The 17704-nt window shown below is 47.0% G+C and overlaps 1 protein-coding gene and 1 non-coding gene across 8 annotated transcripts in view; one reads left to right on the top strand and one right to left on the bottom strand.

The window, feature by feature from the left end:
* IRF2 (interferon regulatory factor 2) overlaps window positions 1-17704 on the top strand; it is an 89440-nt gene that overhangs the window by 32219 nt on the left and 39517 nt on the right. For 6 of the 7 annotated variants that reach the window (XM_031664144.1, XM_031664145.1, XM_031664146.1 and 3 more), the window contains one exon: window positions 13548-13640. In XM_031664144.1, the coding sequence (XP_031520004.1) occupies window positions 13554-13640 (87 nt within the window). In that variant the 5' untranslated portion in view covers window positions 13548-13553. Of the gene's footprint in view, window positions 1-11894; window positions 12648-13547; window positions 13641-17704 lie in introns of those variants that run through there. The other variant, XM_031664147.1, reaches the window with a different exon arrangement.
* On the bottom strand, window positions 10612-10695 carry LOC116274327. The gene has a single exon (XR_004182954.1). It is a non-coding gene; the product is annotated as a small nucleolar RNA SNORD79 (small nucleolar RNA).

The following is a 17704-nucleotide window of genomic DNA, read 5'->3' on the forward strand; positions in this document are numbered from 1 at the left end:
TGGTAAAAAACAAACAGGGCTGAGAGATTTAAGTAGGTTGGAGAAAGGAGTTTTGGGGCACAGGGGTTTTGTACTTCTTAGAGGTCCTGATACTAAAAATGAGGTCATTTTTAGAGTGGGAAGCAAAATGGCCCCATAACGAAGTGTTTGCTCTTCATATGTGCTGAAATGGCAGGAGGTGGAAACTGACAAATACTGAAGATGCTTATTAGTACTTCAGTGGTTTTCAGCACCTTAAATAAATGCCCATGTGAAATTAATATTAAGATAGTGGAGTGTTTGCCTTCTGTGGGACTTACTTGTGCTTCTGAAATAGTTCTTCAAGTTAATCAGTTATGGGCTGGGCAGGGCACACTTTCCTCCCCTTCTGCCTTCAAAAGACCCTGTAAGCACCCAGGTGACCCTGCTTTATGGCAGACGCAGCAACTAACATGAAACAACTGGAGAATACACCCAGGTGATGCAAAGCTAGGAAAAAGCAGTTTTCTCTTGTTTTCTTAAAGACAGCGTGGAAGGGAAGGGGTGGCGAGAGGGCGAGTGTCTTTATTCTGGAGTATGGGAGTGTTTTCCTGGTCCGGACTACAAGAGGAAAGCCCGGGTTGGCCACAGGAAACGCAGCATGTGTTGTTGATGCCAACTCGCCAGGGAAGTATTGAACGGGGAAGGAAGTGTGACTTTAGAAGGGGCTGCATAAAGGAGGCTGGGAAACTGCTTCCTGTGCACCAGGGCCAGCTCAGGGGCTGGAACGGTGCTTGCCAGGCTGTAGGGATCTTGCGGCCCTGGCTGTGTCCCCTTCCACACAGGCTCCCAGTGCAGATGCCAGGTCAGACGGAGGTGTGGGGCCCTCTCTGCCTCTTGATGTGAACCCCGGTTTGGCCTGCCTGTGCGAGCCTCATATCCAAAGGCTAAGTAAGGGCCTAGGACTCCAGTTCAAATACAAGTGCTACCATTCAGTAGCTCTGTGACCTTGGGAAGTTACTTAACCTTATGTGCCTCAGTTTCTTCATCTATAAAATGGGGACCACAGTGGTACTCACATTCTTGGGACACTGTGAATCAGGTGAGCTTATCCTCTTAACGTGCTTAGAACGTGCCTAACACTGTTAAGCGCTTAATACTTATTAGCTATTGCTAATACCCTCATGGTGGAGGACATTGACAATATCCTGGCAAGTGGGACACTCCCTTCTGGCCAGCTGGTATCATTTCCAAGGGTTTGCAGGTCTAGACCTGGATCAGGCAGTTACACAGAAGCTCCCTTGCTTACCAACAGGTTGTGTTCCAAAGGTGATGAAGTTTGCAGAGTGTGCATCAGGCTTTTTAAAACGAAGCTTTTCTCAAAACAAAGCAGTTTCAATGTCAGGCGCTCTACGGGGGTGTCCCCAGCAGGTATTTTCTTTCCACCGGACACCTGACCACTCACTGTGATTTGGAAAGATTAGAACTGGCCTGGAAACTATGTGTCCATCTTTGATGACAAAGCTTTCCTCATCATGCTAGCCACGTTTCAGGCATTCAGGAGCCACCTTGTTGACTGCCCTGATAGGTAACAAGCCAGTTGTTGCAAAACGTCTACTGGAGAGTGCTGGTCTACACTCACTGGGTGTTTGCTGGGTGCAGAGTACAAGGCGTGTTTAGGCCTAAGGAGCACTGGTCTCAGTGGATTAAAGCACATAGCAATGAACCGGTGACTTTAGGGCAGTGTGAGATGCGTGCTAACTCACTGTTAGAGGCAGTGAGTTTTCTGACTTCAAGGGAAAGGGGCATATATGTGTCTTGTGCTGGCCAGGCCAGGCGATGTGGAAAAGATGACGTTTGAACAATCTTTCAAGGTATGGCTGGACGTTTCCAGGCTGGGCCTTTCTCCTGAGCTCCAGCCTCGCACAGCTAATAGCGCAGCCACCACCTCTTTTTGGGAATCCCAAAGATCTCCAACTCAGTAGTCCCCAAACCACTCTCAGTATCTCTCCTCAAACATTCCGCATCTTCTCTTGCAGAGTGGCACTCCCATGCGTTATAGTCTAAGAAAGGGGAAAGGTCACACCCAGATGCGTGTGAAGAGGGAGGGGAGGCAGACATTCAGAAAGGAGAGCCTCGCAGATCTCTTTTCTCTGTGAAGCTGGCGGCAGGGAGGGATCTGAAATTGCACCTGTGGAAAACGGGAACAGCACCTGAGGAGAGGAAAGCGGGAAGATCTGCAGACACTCTGAGAGCTCAGATGAGGCGATCAACCGTCCATCTGTTTTAAGGTGCTCCAGCCTATCACAAATGTTTGCGGTGTGAGCAAACAAGACGGAGGCGTGAGGCCCGTTTGTGGTGGGAAAGTGGTCAGGCCACTGTGTGGGAAGCAGAATGGGGCCAGGGCATGGGCATTCTAGGGAGCAGGGCAGGAGGCCTCTGTAGCTGAAATCCGTGTTAACGTTGCTCCCCATGTTAATATATGGGCCTACGTAGTCTGAGTAAGTATAGGCCTCCACTGTGTGGAATGTGGAAGGGGATTGCAGGGAGGGTGGCCAGGACAGGGATGCTGCAGCAGCTCGGGGCAGAGTGGAGCAGCCCCTGAACAGGCTGCAGTGGGAGCATGGAAGAAGGCCGTGGGTAACAGGGATGGTCCAGTGGATGGAGACTGCACCCCTTGGTGGCTGACATGGCAATGGGTGGGGGGGCCAGGGAAGTGGCTGCTGAGCCAGGGAAAGTCAAGAGAGTGTCAGCAGAGGTCTGGCTGCTTTCCCATTCGTGTTCTTGCGCTGTGTTTCTTATATCTGCCTCGGGAACTGCCTTTTGAGAGTTTGTGGGGGCCTTTCTCAGAAAAGCACACATCTGGGTGAACGTAACACATTGCATGTATTTTCAAGGCTTGATCTCTGGATGAAGATCTGCTGTTCTTGTTAGTCTGCATTGAGAACTGTTCTCTAGAGTGACCACTGGGTCGTCTGCAGAACCAAGAGCCAGTGATAGGCAGGTGACTTTTGTGCACACACACATAGGGGCCCCAAGTCAGTTGGCTCGATTGTGGTTGTGACGCAGCCCACATTTCAGGTACCAGAGGAGTTTGTGGTCAGAGACAAGGTAAATTTTAGAAAGTAGCTATAGGAATAGCTTCCAAAAGGATATAGAAAACGCACCTAATAGGAAACTTGTGCATAGAATGGCAAATATGTAAAACTATGATCTGGATGATTTTCAGCCTGGAAAACTAGTTTTGTGGTATTTAAAAGCATTTTAGACTTTTAATTTCATATACATTTATATTTCATTAATGATGAAATCTATTCACCACTGGCCTCCTGTTTTCCCATGACTCAGCTGGAGATGTTTATTAAACATCTGGAATCTGGAAGTCCATTGGGTTAATGGATACTAAATAACAGTGAATTGCTTATCAAAATTACTCTAGGATAATAAAAAAAATCCGGTTCTTATTTCATTAGAGTGGGGCCAGGGACTTATTTTTCCCCCCTGCCTTTTTTTTTTTTTTTTAAAGTTTTAAGGTGATAGCGTTGCAAGACAGTTTTGGGCTAGTGGTATAACCAGAACAGAAAAGAATAAAGGTGGGTTATGATGTATTTGGAGAGCAGTCCTGCCCCATCATTCATCCTAAGAAATCTACAGAGTAGGAGAATTCGTGGTTGAATTGCTTAAAACCTTCTGAGGAAGACTGGCTGGAGACTCCCATTCTTAAATGAATCTGTGACTTTCTAAAGTTCAACAAAACTTATAAAAATCAGTTTTGCGTTGGTGCAGATCATATGTATACTGAGAGGCATCCTTTTTACCGTATCTGGCCCTCCATCTAAACGTTAAACGTCTTTCTGATTTCAGGATTGGCAATGGCTGACTTCAGCCTTCAGAGTCCCATCAGAGTCTGGAGAGTGATTTGAAAGTCACAGGCAGAGCAGGATTAAGCATGGCCACATAGGAAGGTCTCAGGCCACCTCTCTAGTATACAGGTCCTATTATCTTTACTCTGAACATGCTATTTTCATGCCATGAAGTTCTCGTCCGTTTTATTTCTACCTCTTAGCACTCAGTACAGCTCTTAGGGTCTGCTTCTCCTTGTTTTCACATATCCTGTTTTCCTGCATTCTACTTCCCACAGCGTCCCCTCCCTGTCTGCACCATCCACGTGCTTACACACACCTGCACACACACCCTCGGGAGGCAGTCCAGCCTACTTCAATGTTTTTATACCCCTTTGACCCCAGGACCAGTATAATATAATGTGATGTGACATTAAATGGAAGAAACGTTTCGTAGAACAATGCTTACTTCACTTTGTTTGGGGTGCTCCCTCATTTTCCATTCTATCATATTGTAGATTAAAATTAAATTAAAAGTGCTGATCTTAATGCAATAAACGATCCCATGACCCTCTGATGGGTTGTTAACAGAGACTTGCAAAGCATTGGTCTAGAGGTTTCTGGCATATTCTTTGAAGTCAGATGGATCTAGATTTGAATGTTTGCTTTACCACTTAATGGCTGTAAGTGGAGCTTTGTAAGTAGCTTCATTTCCTCATCTGTAGAATGGAGAGTAGCTACTCTGCCTTATGTAGCTTGTTGGAAGATTAAATGAAATAATGCATGAAAGGCATTTGGGCTGAAGGTCAGGCTCCTAGTAAGGGCTGGAATGGTATTAGTGATGGGGATGACGATGATGATGTTCAATTTCTAACTCCAGCTTTCTCTCAATTTACATAACTTTCATGGAAATTCTTACTTTTGCTGAAAAAGCACACAGAAGTCATTGTGAGGAACTTGCATTTGGGAAAAGACTGTTGTGTGCCCAGGAAAAATTACTACTAAACACTGCTGTTAGATTCCTATACGCGTGTCATCGCATGTTTTTTTTTTTTTTGTACATTTCCATAGCCATTGTCCTGACCTGGAGCAGTAGTTTCTAGCTCCCCTCCTTCCCTCCATTTGGCTCTGTATAGAGTGCTGGTTGGCTTATGAAACTGAAGCATGGTTTTTCCCAAGTCACACACTCAGAAGCTGTTAGCCGCCTGCGTAAACAAGCTCAGACTCTAGCTGGGCGTCCGAGACCCTCCTGAGGTTCAAATCCTGGCTCCTAATCTAGAGGTGTGAGTGTCTTGGACATTTTCTTTTCTTTCTTACTTCTTCTTTTTTGTGGGGGCTGCCTTTTTGGTTATGCTTTTCCTCATTTCTAAAATGAGGATAATAGGCTGGGCATGGTGGCTTATGCCTTTAACCTTAGCACTTTGGGAGGTTGAAGTAGGAGGATCGCTTGAGGCCAGGAGTTCGAACCACCTGAGGCAACATAGGTAGTGAAACCCCTGTTTCTACAAAAATATTTTAAAAATTAGGCCAGGCACAGTGGCTCACACCTTTAATCCCAGGACTTTGGGAGGCCAAGGCAGGTGGATCATCAGGTCAGGAGTTCAAAACCAGCCTCACCAACATGGTGAAAACCCGTCTCGACTAAAAATACAAAAACATCAGCCGGATGTGGTGGTGGGTGCCTGTAATCTCAGCTACTCAGGAGGCTGAGGCAGGAGAATTGCTTGAACCCGAGAGGCAGAGGTTGCAGTGAGCCGAGATTGCACCACTATACTCTAGCCTGGGTGACAGAGCGAGACTCCGTCTCAAAACACAAAAACAAAAACAAAAAATTAGCTGGGCATGGTGCATGCACCTGTAGTCCTGGGTACTTGAGAGACTGAGGTGAGAGGATCTCTTGAGCCCAGGAAGTCAAGACTGCAGCGAGCCAGGATTGCACCACTACACTCTCGTGTGGGTGACAGAGTGAGACCCTGTCTCAAAAATAAAATGAAAAAATAAAATGGGGATACTAGTATTTAACTGGTTAGAGCTGTTATGAGAGTTAAAAATGATTGATGTAAAATACCCAGCGCTTGCTTCTCACACACCAGTGACTCTTATATAGAAGACACCCATGTTGGTTCATAAGACAGTTGCTGTGCTCACATCAGCAAACACATCTTCAGTCCTGCTTTGGCCGCCGATACCAACCTTTTACCTCCCCTGGCTTGCCTGCCACCTTCTCCCTGCCTAGACAGCACCTCCCCATCCATTAAGGTCTTCCTTTGCCATAAAGCTTTCCCTTACCATAAAGCTTTCTCTTACAAGCCCATTTAACAATGATTTATGTATTCCTTATGAACTAGCTAACTTAGCTGGCAATTAATAATACACTACCTTCTGATCTTTATTGCATAGTCTTTTATTATTATAATTATAGCATTATTAGTTAGCTTTATGTGATTTATCTCTCATATCCTTAGTTAACTTATTTGTTACTTGAGGGTAGTAATCATATCTCACCCATCTTTGAATCCCCCACAGCACTCAGCACAGTTCCTTGTGACAATGTGTGTTTAATGAATTTTTGCTGATCCACTGGGTGACTGGGTACCAAGAAAAGGCGTTCCATGGCCGGGCACGGTGGCTCACGCCTGTAATCCCAGCACTTCGGGAGGCCAAAGTGGGCAGATCACAAGGTCAAGAGATTGAGATCATCCTGGCCGACATGATGAAACCCTGTCTCTACTAAAAATACAAAAATTAGCTGGATATGGTGGTGGGCACCTGTAGTCCCAGCTACTCTGGAGGCTGAGGCAGGAGAATAGCTTGAACCCAGGAGGCAGAGGTTTCAGTGAGCTGAGATTAAGCCACTGTACTCCAGCCTGGCGACAGAGTGAGACTCTGTCTAAAAAAAAAAAAAAAAAAAAAAAAAGAAAAAAAAAAAAAAAAAAGAAAAAGAAAAAGAAAAGCTCCACAGATAATATGAATCCCAGGATAATGTTATGTTCCTCAAGATTTGATTTATATTTGCTTTTGGTAGTTCCAGGTCATTTTCATTTGATCAGGGATTGAGATGATTCAAAACTGGGTTTCAGCCTTTGATATTAGTTTATTTCTACTTAGTTGTATTACTTACAAAGCTTGTGGGGGTGTTTCCAGGAACCCCTTTTCCTAGCTGGGTCCTGTCTTCGATTTTTGTCTCCTTAGTCACCTGAGTGTGTCAAACGCTCTGCTCAGTTTCAAAGCCCCGCAGCCTCCTCTTCAGAAATGAGCAGCTGTCCCCGCGCTAGGATTACAGCAGCCCTGAATGTCAGGTTCACCATCCTGGGGTTCTTTTTCTCCCAGATTTTGCCCCCCTAATTTTTAACTACCTTGTTAGCTCTCTGATGCATGTAAATGGATTTTAAAAATATATTTTGTCCATGTTTCTCAGCTAGTCAGCCTGAGAGTCAGGTCTGAATTACCTATTGCACCATTACCAGAAGCACCACCCCCGTCTCAGCTAAGGAATTTATTACCTTAAGTCCAGCAGGCACATTTAGAAGTCTCTGGAACAGAGAATTAACATGATTAAATGGTATTTTAGGAAGATGACTGTCAGTGGTATGCAAGACAGACAGGAGTTTGGAAAGTCTCAGTAAGTAGAACAATTAAGAGGTCATCATAACTCAGTGCTTTCTAAAGTAAGATGAAGGCAGAGGTTAGAGTGGATAAGCCTGAGCTTTTCATGTTAGACAGGCCTGAATTTAAATGAGAGTCTTGGCTCTCCACTTACTAGCAGGTGGGAAAGGATAATAAAGTCCCTATGTCCTAGGGTTGTAAGGGTTAAATGACAAAACTTGTAAAAAAGCCTAGGTTTTTTATTTTTTATTTTTAGAAAGGGGCTCTTTCTGCCACCCAGGCTGGAATGCAGTGGTGTGATCATGGCTCACTGCAGCCTTGAACTCCTGGGTTCAAGTGACTGTCCCACCTCAGACTCCCAAGTAGCTGAAATGACAGGAGTATCCCACCATACCTAGCAAGAAAACCCTAGTTTTAATGCCTAGCACATAGTTAAGTGCTCTATAAGTGGTCACCGTTGCTCTTACTATTCCAAGAACCAAAATTCAGTTATTTGGGTGAAAATTCAACTTCATTGTTAATAGCACTAATCATGGCCATACTACTGTCAACTTCATGGAGGATCAGTCGTGACTTACGAATCACAACGAATAGCTTGCATGCCTTATATAGCAGGCTTGGCACCAGTGATATTCTCAGTACCCACCGTGGGCTGAATTGACTTATGGCCAGATGCCACGGTTTTGAAACCAGTCCCAACCTCAAATCTCAAAAGTGATTTTACAGAGTGCCTTTCGTCAGGCTCCAGGGTAGATGCTTCAACTCTTTTACCTACTTTGAAGTACAGGTTGCTCATATATTAGGTTTGTAGGACCATAAAATTTTAGCATTTTACTTCTAAAAACAACCTGATGTACAAGAAGAGAAGCTTACAAAAAAAAATCAAATTATGATTCATCGTATCATGGATAACCCCAGGAATCATCTGTTTAAAACGTCCCATTTTTCTAGATGATCAAAGTGTGGACAGAAAGATGGAGTGATTAGCCCAAGGACACACACCAGCAATGGCAGAGTCAGGGCCGTGGCACAACTGTCCTGACTTCTGTGCATTTTGTTCTTAGACAAACATAGCCGCTCTGTGTCATCTCCACTAAGTTACCTGCCTGCTCTAACTCGGTTCGAGGTTCACATGGCCTGGCTGTTAGTGCCTGTGGGAGGCTTGCCTTATGGAAAGACCAGCACGTCACCCTGACTTTCAGTAATGGAAGCTGGATGATACATACCGAGTAAGCATCTTGCTTTCCAGTCCTCAGTCCCCTGACCCTCTGTGCCTGTCATCTCAGTCTTTTAATCTCTGGAAGCATAATTAATCTATTTTTAGTGTCCAACTAAATGATCCGTTTCTGGTGCTAGGCTTGAGGTAGATTCTGCCTTTGCTGTTTTTCACAGAAGTAAAGATGTATGCTCACCCTCTGCTAGTCTAGAGAAACCTATGTCAAATGGCAACCTTTATAACCTCTCGCATGCCAAGCGCACTGGTAATGCACTACCTTCCTAGGGTGGGAGATGAGTCAGGGGAGAAAAAAATCAAGTCACAAAGGAGAAGGGCCTCCATGTGACTGGGTGAGCTTTTCATTGCGTCTCATTGGAGATGTCCTACCAACAAACAAACACAAACAAAACCTGAAATAAGTATAGACCTTTTTAAGTTTTTTTTTTTTTACTCTGATAAAATACTTGTTTGATTTTTTGCCTTTTCTAAAAGTTACTTATAATTAATAACAGTCCTGATTTAAGATTATGAACTTTTCCAGTAAGCTTGAGGTTTGGCGGAGCTGCATCCTTACTAGACAGGCACACTGCGCAAGTGAGGAGCGGACCCAGCCGGTGGATGACAAGCCCAGCACGCCGACCAGCGGAGGAGTCTATCAGAATAGCCAAAATGACCACACGGCAGGAGCATGGGAGATCCAGGCCATTAAGCATGGAAAATAAGGGGACTCTGGAGCTTTGCTTTCAGAGTGTGACCCAAGGACCTAGGGGCTTGTCAGAGATGCAGACAACAGGGGTTGCCTGGAATCCACTGACTTGGGATTCCTGTGTGCATTCAAGTTGGTGAAGCGCTGGTCTGGATTTGACAGTCAGCTCTTCCCTTTACTATTGGCCAAACTGACCCTATCATTCTTTTGCTAAAATCCTTCGGTTTCCTCTTTAGTCTTAGGTCATGGTCATGACCTAAATCCTAGGCATGGTCTTCTGGGTGAGCTGGGTCTCTGGGCCCTCCCTGTCACTGACTGCCGTCCACAGGGGCCACCTTGCCTCGGGGCCTTTGCAGCTCTCCCTTCTGTGTTAGTTGCTCAGGGCTGCCATAACAGATGGTTTTCACACAACAGAAATGTATTCCATCACAATTCTGGAGGCCGGAAGTCTCAGATCGAGGCATCAGTAGGGCCCTGCTCTGCCTCACGGCTCTCAGGAGAATCCTTCCTTGCCCGTTCCAGCTTCCGCGCATGGCGGGCTGCAGCAGCCTCACTGCAGTCTCTGCCTTTGGCTTCATGTGCCCATCCTCCCTGTGTCTGCGTCTTCACGCAGCATGCTTCTGTGTGTCCGTGTCCACACTTCCCTCTTCTTATGAGGACATCCGGTTCCTGCGAGCTACTGGTCACAATATTTTGTCAGCTGATCATTGTATATAACCTTGTCTTACGTGTTTCTGTTTGAAGATACCCTCTGTAATATTTACTGTTGATTGATTAGCACTGAACTCACAGCACTATAATGCATGCCTGAGAAAGCTTATCTAACATACATATTTTCCCTGTAAGGCACATCATAGCCTTCTGGTTCTTAGGAACCCGGGAAGGCATTTCAGCACAATGCCTGGGGGCCATTTGAAACAACAAAGTCACCAACAAAAAGCACAACGACGCAAAAATGTCGCACTCCGTAGCCTGTGAAAAGGACACTTGTTTGCCATAGGAGAGCAAGAGCAGGAAGGCAGAGTGTGGCCTTGTCCAGCTTCAGCTGGGAACACGTGCGTCAGATGACTTGAATTCAGCACACGTCCGCAAGTGACCACAAATGCACCAAGTATTGATTTGGGGGTTGCGGAGATGTTTTAGTGAGTAGGCAAATTCACAGATACAGAATCTGCGAACAGCGTGGATCGAATGTGTCTTCACACACAGGCTTTAGTTTTAAAGACAGAAAGTTGGGTTTTTTGTCTTGGTGCTTTGCTTTACCTGACAATTGACTTTTCAAGTACTGTTTCCGTTTCAAACTGATCTTCATTGTCTTTCAGGGAGATTCTCGTCTGTGTGAACTTTGAAAGCCATCACTAACATGAGAGCAGGAACCACCGTGAGCTGGTGGGGGCACCTGGGAGGAACCATACCATATGGCTTTTTGAACTATTTCAGATGGGACTTCCCCCCCACCCCCCATCCCCCGCCCCCCACCCAACTGGGTTATTTGTGAGAAAGATAATGGAGGAAATATGATATTATTCTGAGTACTAGCTGGAAGCAGGGCCACTTCCACACTCCGCTCACGTTTCCATATTGCTAGGCTCAGGCTCAGCTGCAGTGCCAGGGACCACACACAGCACTTCTGCACATCAGGCTGCCAGGAGAACTGGCATCTGTTGCTCTCCACTCGTGACCACTGTACCTACCCCTATCCTGTAACTACTCTTCCCTCGCTCTTCCCTCTATTTTCTTGACTGCTCTGGATTTAGTGGTCTCCAATCTGTGTCTTGAGGTCTTTTCCAGAGGGAGGATCAGGCTGGGCTGGTGGTCACCACCCTGGCGGGCAGAGCTCTCGCAGGGTAAGCCTCTGAGGGGTCGCCAGTGCACCTCTCTATGCACAGCTTTCCCCAGCACTCCCCAGACTTTTCTGAAACTCTTTATCATCTGGTACCCAGGAGTCTTCGTGGAGCATGGTACCTCCCTTCTTTCCAGTGTCCTGTTAGATCGGGAGTTCCTAGACGGTAGGGAATGTCATCTTTCCCTGTTCCTGGAGCATCATTCTCAATACATGATCTTTGAATGAGTGGGTGAACAAATGAATGAATGGAACAAATGAATGAATGAGACCAAGAGCAGCAGTATCTGCAACTCCTTGCGGCCATTCCATGTCCTCGTGAAGTGTCTCTAAGGTTCCTGTTTGTGTCTCAAAGATTGGTGGCTGGAGCCTCCATATGAGTGGATGAGGCCAGCCTCTGACGGCACCCCACCTAGGCTGTCAGAGCGATCTTCAGAGCTGGCCTGGGCCTTGTAGTGAGTGTTTCCTGTGTGGAAGGCAACATTTGGGCTTTGTAGGACTAGTAAAAGACCTAGAAGAGGGCGGAGCATGGGAGCTCATGTCTGTAATCTCAGCACTTTGGGAGGCCAAGGTGGGAGAATTGCTTGAGCCCAGGAGTTGAGACCCCATCTCTACAAAAATTTAAAAATAATTAGCTGGGCGTGGTGGCTCACACCTGTGGTCCCAGCTGCTCGGGAGGCTGAGGTGGGAAAATCGCTTGAACCCAGGAGGTTGAGGCTGCAGTGAGCCGTGATCATGCCACTGCACTCCCATCCGGGTGACAGAGTGAGACCCAGCCTCCAGAACAAAAGAAGGTGATGTTCTTGCTATGTAGAACTTAAATTTGGTTAGGAAAAGAGAGTGGAGTGTACACAGCTGAGAAGTATATAGGTAAAGCAAGGGATAAGATGAAAGACTTCACTTAAAACAACTGCCCTAAAGCAATGTTTGATTTTTCAGAGGAGCAGTGTAGGATTAGTGAGTATCGTAGGAGCTGGAGGCAGAGGGACTGCTTTAGGCAGGAGTGGTCTCGGAAGCCCCTGTGGAGGAGGAGGCTGGGTCTTAGAGGGCGGATAAGGACCTGCAAGGCCAGGGAATGAAGAGCAGAGGGCATGGGATGAGCACGGAGCAGGAGGTGTCTGCAGTATTCAGTGGGCCCGACTGCGGGAGGCGTACAAGGAAAAGGCTGTGGACTCCTGCAGGCCCGGGGTGAGGCCGGGGGGGTCATGGAAGGATGCTTGTAACTCTGGCATGTTCAGGGCACAGGGAATAGAGGAGAGAGGAAGTTCGTGGCAAGCTGGAAAGGAGAGTTATTGAGACATCTGCTCAAATGCCAATGAATAGAATTTTCAGAGCTCAGTTTTGGAGGAAATGAACCAAAGAAGGAAGGGACGCATCAGGATTGAGAAGAGGATTACAGTGTCACACTGTCCGTGAGGTCCTATAGAACGGAGGCTTGCACCAGAACCGTCTTCGCTTTTGGACCCCAGATTAGAAGTAAATGCAGGCATAGATAGGGTGAAGATGGGTGGGGGACAGTGTGGAAGGTACTTTGTTAGTGATTCCCCTCTGGATCTATTCCGATGGACAAGGGGAAGTCTATCTTAGAAAGGCATCTGGAAGCAGCAGGGGGCATTGTGTGGACTGGCGGAGGAATGGCAGTCAGACTAGGAGAATGATTTTCAAAGGGAAAGTAAGTTAAAGGAAAAGGGGGTGATGTCAGGTCAGAGGGGAGGCTGGCATTGAAGAAAGACACTTGGGTGAGAGATTGCACTCGGGTAAAAGCAAAACCAAAGGAGATACCTGTGCAGGGTGCCGGGGGCTCTGGAAATAAAGTCGGGAGGGACGGGTAATTGGTGGAAAACTTTGGGAAAGCCAAATTAACTGATTCCTTTCGAGCTTTAAATGTTAATATTGGGGGTTGAAAGCGTTTGTATAACCCAGATTCTCAAAAGGAATGGCTTGACTGTCAGTGCTTTCCCACAACTGCTTTGCTCTGCCCACCCCTGGCTCTTGGAAGGATAATCCCCAAAGGCATTGGGGCCTCCGAGCAACTGAAGCCTCAAAATATGGCCAGGGTAGTGGGGATAAAGCCCCCCTCGAGGCAGAGTCCCAGGGAGGAGTGCCGGTCCTCGTCTCCAATGTCCATAGGACCTTCCCAGTGGAGGGCAGGCCTGGACCATCCTGTGTCCCCAGATAGCCTCCTGGCCAGCACGAGGGCTGGGCTTGCACAGGTGGCTCTAGGACACAGCCCCTGAGTACACCAATCCCCCAGTTCGCCAGTCCCCACGCCCAGGAAAGGAGAGAAGGAAAGGGTCAGGCAGGGTGTAGAACTCTGCAGCGCGGACACCACAATGAGTGGCACCAACGCCTGACGCTGTGTTTCTCTCCTGCAAGGGCACCATGCCGGTGGAAAGGATGCGCATGCGCCCGTGGCTGGAGGAGCAGATAAACTCCAACACGATCCCAGGGCTCAAGTGGCTTAACAAGGTGAGTGGATCAGGATGGGTGTATGTGTGAGAGAGGTCCTGGCTGAAACACGCCCAAGCAGACTGCCGAAAGTAAAATTGTTTGTATTCAAAATCTTAGGCTCATTCATGACAAAAAACAGCCAATGCAAAATGATCATAAAACATCAAGTTATCATCTCAAAGGCTTTTTTTCTTTTAGAGACAGGGTCTCACTATATTGCCCATGCTGGAGTGCAGTGGTGTGATTGCGACTCACTGCAGCCTCGACCTCTTGGGCTCGAGTCATCCTCCCACCTCAGCCTCCAGAGTAGCTGGAACTACAGGTAAACGCCACCACACCTGGCTAATTTTTGTATTTTTTTTTTTGTAGAGCTGAGGTCTCACCATGTTGCCCAGGATGGTCTTGAACTCCTGGGCTGAAGTGATCCTCCCACTTCAGCCTCCCAAAGTGTGGGGATTACAGGCATGAGCCACTGAACCCTGTCGCAAAAGGATTTGTATCCTCTCCGACTATAGCCTCAGCCTGGAGTCTCCAGTGTCTGCTCACCTTTGGTGTCTTGGCTGACTGCCTGTGGAAAGCTCCTTGCTGTGGTGTTCTTTGAGGATTCTTACCCTCTTCCTTCTCCAAATTCCTTTTTTTTTTGCTTCTCCTGGCCTTTTAGGACTAGAGGACATGGGAACTCCAGGGTTTTATATTAGGAATGGAGCATTTCCTTTTCAATGTTCTCTATTTAAAGAAAGCTTGTTTTTGTCTTTAAGAAAAAAACCTTCTTTTTACCTCTGTAATGAAGCCCATCTGTGTGCCCACCTTTCCTGAAAAAGCAGCCAGTCCTTTACAACCTGCCCCTTCCATGCACAAACCCTCCCTTACTTTGCTAACCTAAACACTCTGAATTTAATTGATCCTAGCTATTAGGGGTGAATCAGAAAGAGATAATGTAGGTAAAAATGAAAAACTTCTAGAACTATATAATCTAGAAAAACAACTAAATATATATCATGCCTTCTTTAAGGAGGCCCAGGAGAGAAGTTCCTCTCCTACCAGGGACACTTCTGAGTAAATGCCTTTTTCCTCTTCTCCACTCCCTCCCCTTTTCTTTTTTAATCTTAAGGACCCAATGAATAATTTAGCTGGCCAGGCTTTATCTTTGTATCAGGTGCAAGAGTTTAGAGCCAGATTGCAGTTTGTAGCTTGCTTCCAACAAGGGAACAGGATATTGCAGTGTAATTTTTTTTTTTTTTTTTTTTTTTTTTTTTTTTTTTTTTTTGAGATGGAGTCTAGCTCTGTCGCCCAGGCTGGAGTGCAGTGGCCGGATCTCAGCTCACTGCAAGCTCCGCCTCCCGGGTTTACGCCATTCTCCTGCCTCAGCCTCCCGAGTAGCTGGGACTACAGGCGCCCGCCACCTCGCCCGGCTAGTTTTTTGTATTTTTTAGTAGAGACAGGGTTTCACCGTGTTAGCCAGGATGGTCTCGATCTCCTGACCTCGTGATCCGCCCGTCTCGGCCTCCCAAAGTGCTGGGATTACAGGCTTGAGCCACCGCGCCCGGCCGCAGTGTAATTTTTTTTAACTAATATAATTCCTGGCCTTATTGGGTCTTTTCAGATATCTTTTAAATCTTATTTCTTTTTGTCCTTTTCCTTTTATCCACTTATTTAGATTTTTTTTTTTTTTCCTTTAAACAAGGTCTCCCTCTGTCGCCTAGGCTGGAGTGCAGTGGCACGATCTCAGCTCACTGTAACCTCTGCCTCCGGGCTCAAGCAGTCCTCCCACCTTTGTCTCCCAAGTAGCTGGGACACAGGTGCACTCCGGGATAATTTTTGAATTTTTTGGTGAGATGGGGTTTCACTATGTTGCCCAGACTGGTCTGGAACTCCAGGACTCAAGTGATCTGCCTGCCTCGGCCTTCCAGAGTGCTGGGATTACAGGCATGAGCCACAGTGCCCAGCCTTATTTTGAATTTAATGTTACTGTGTTGAATAGCTCTGTTTGAGCCTTTCTGAAACAAGGTGGGGCACTAAGTAAATAGAAATGAAGAAACCACATGCTTATTCCCTGAGACCTGTCACATATCTCAAGGTCTTAACGCAAACAATGTATTTTTCTAGAGTTGCTCTATCTATAGTGTTTTAGATTTACATATGTAATCAGCTTCTTCCAAAGAAACAAACAAGAAATGGAGGAGCTCCTTGGTCAGCTCAGTTAGCAGGGGTGCCATGGGGGTATAAGGAAGGGGGGACCAGAGTAAAGGGGAGCTGGAGAGCCAGGGTAGCAAATGACACTGAATGAAAGCTGACGAGTGCTCAGCACTTACTGTGTGCCAGGCACCCTTCTAAGCAAGGTACATGCATTAACTTACCTTCTGCCATCATGGGGTAGGTACAGTTAATATTTTCCATTTTACAGACAAGGAAACCGAGGCACAGAGAGGTTAGGTAGGATTCTGTCTTGAGGAACAGGTAGCGTCACTGTTTGATGTGGAGTGGAAGAGGAAAGCCTATGTTCCTGTGTTCTAAAGAGAAGTAAGTTGTCTGTTTTTGCTTTTCCTTTTTTAAAATTACCTCCACCAGTTTTGGTTGGCTTGATGCAGTAGAGAACAGACAGTGTCTCACACCAATCGTGTTGAGCAGGTGCCTGGTATGTTGACCTCTGTGATTGGTTTAGACTAACCATTAGTGCCTTCTTGGTGCGGTAGTGGATGGAACTCTGGCTCCCCGAGAAGATATGTCCACATCCTCACCCCCAGAATCTGTGGATGTCACCTCATTTGGAAAAAGGGTTTTTGCAGATATGGTGAAAGACCTTGACATGGGATCATCCTGGATTTTCTGGGTGGGCCCTAACTCCAATGAGGAGTGCCTTTATAACACACGGAAGAGGAGAAGGCACGCACAGAGGAGAGGGGCGTGTGAGGACTGAGGCAGAGACTGGAAATAGGCAGCCACAGCCGAAGGACTCCAAGAAGAGGCGAGGAAGGAATCTTCCCAGAGCCTTTGAGAGGAGTGAGCCCTGGCTGGGCACGGTGGCTCATGCCTGTAATCCCAGCACTTTCGGAGGCCGCGGTGGGCAGATCACCTGAGGTCAGGAGTTTGAGACCAGCCTGACCAACATGGTGAAACTCCATCTCTACAAGCACAAAAATTAGCTGGCTGTGGTGGGGGGTGCGTATAATCCCAGCTACTTGGGAGGCTGAGGCAAGAGAATCGCTTGAACCCAGGCGGTTGAGGTTACAGTGAGCTGAGATTGCGCCACTGCACTCCAACCTGGGCAACAGAGCAAGACTCCGTCTCAAAAATAAATAAATAAATAAATAAAAGGAGTGAGCCCTGCAGACACCTTGATTTTGGACTTCTGGCCTTCAGGACTGTGATGGAATACATTGCTGCTGCTGTAAGCCACCCATTTTGTGTAATTTTTCACGACAGTCTTAGGAGATTGATGCACCCTCTAAGGGTCACCTCCTTACTGGGACTCTCGGTTGAGATGCCTTCTCTTCCATCTATTTTGTCCGTGTTTTTCTGGTTCAGGACCAGAAGGCAAATGGATTTCTCTTTGTGCAAATGAACACTTGGCCCCTTTCAGGCAGCCCTTCCCTGCGGAGCGTCGCTTATCTGACTCTTGGCTTGAGAGTTCTCTTCCTGAGGCAGGGAAGGAAAGGAGACCTCTGTCATCTCACCGGGCTCCTCCGCTAGAGCTGGACGTGAGCCAGGCTGATGAAGAAGAGCGTGCCCGTGGCTGTTGGCCCGTGCCGCCTCTCAGCACCGCCCTGGCACAGAGGCCAAGGCCTGCACTGTGGCCCCGAGGCCCTGTCAAGCTGCATCCTGCTGAGGCCTAGCCAGAGTGGGCACGTGTGCTGCTCGTGCACATGGGCACTGCCATCACTGTCACTGCAGACCTCGGCTGGGGTCAGGATCTCTTCTCTCCATACCTACACTCCCACAGGGCGTCTTTTTATAGGTTTCCGCTAACTTAGGCTTGTTGGCATTCATCCGTCCATATAAATACTTAACGGAGAGCCTAATGTTCTTCCCTCCCATTCACAAGCATTCTGCCTGGAAATCCTTGTTTATATTTTGAGTGGTTT

Source organism: Papio anubis, chromosome 3 (genome assembly GCF_008728515.1).
Source record: "Papio anubis isolate 15944 chromosome 3, Panubis1.0, whole genome shotgun sequence".
Taxonomy (NCBI): Eukaryota; Metazoa; Chordata; class Mammalia; order Primates; family Cercopithecidae; genus Papio; species Papio anubis.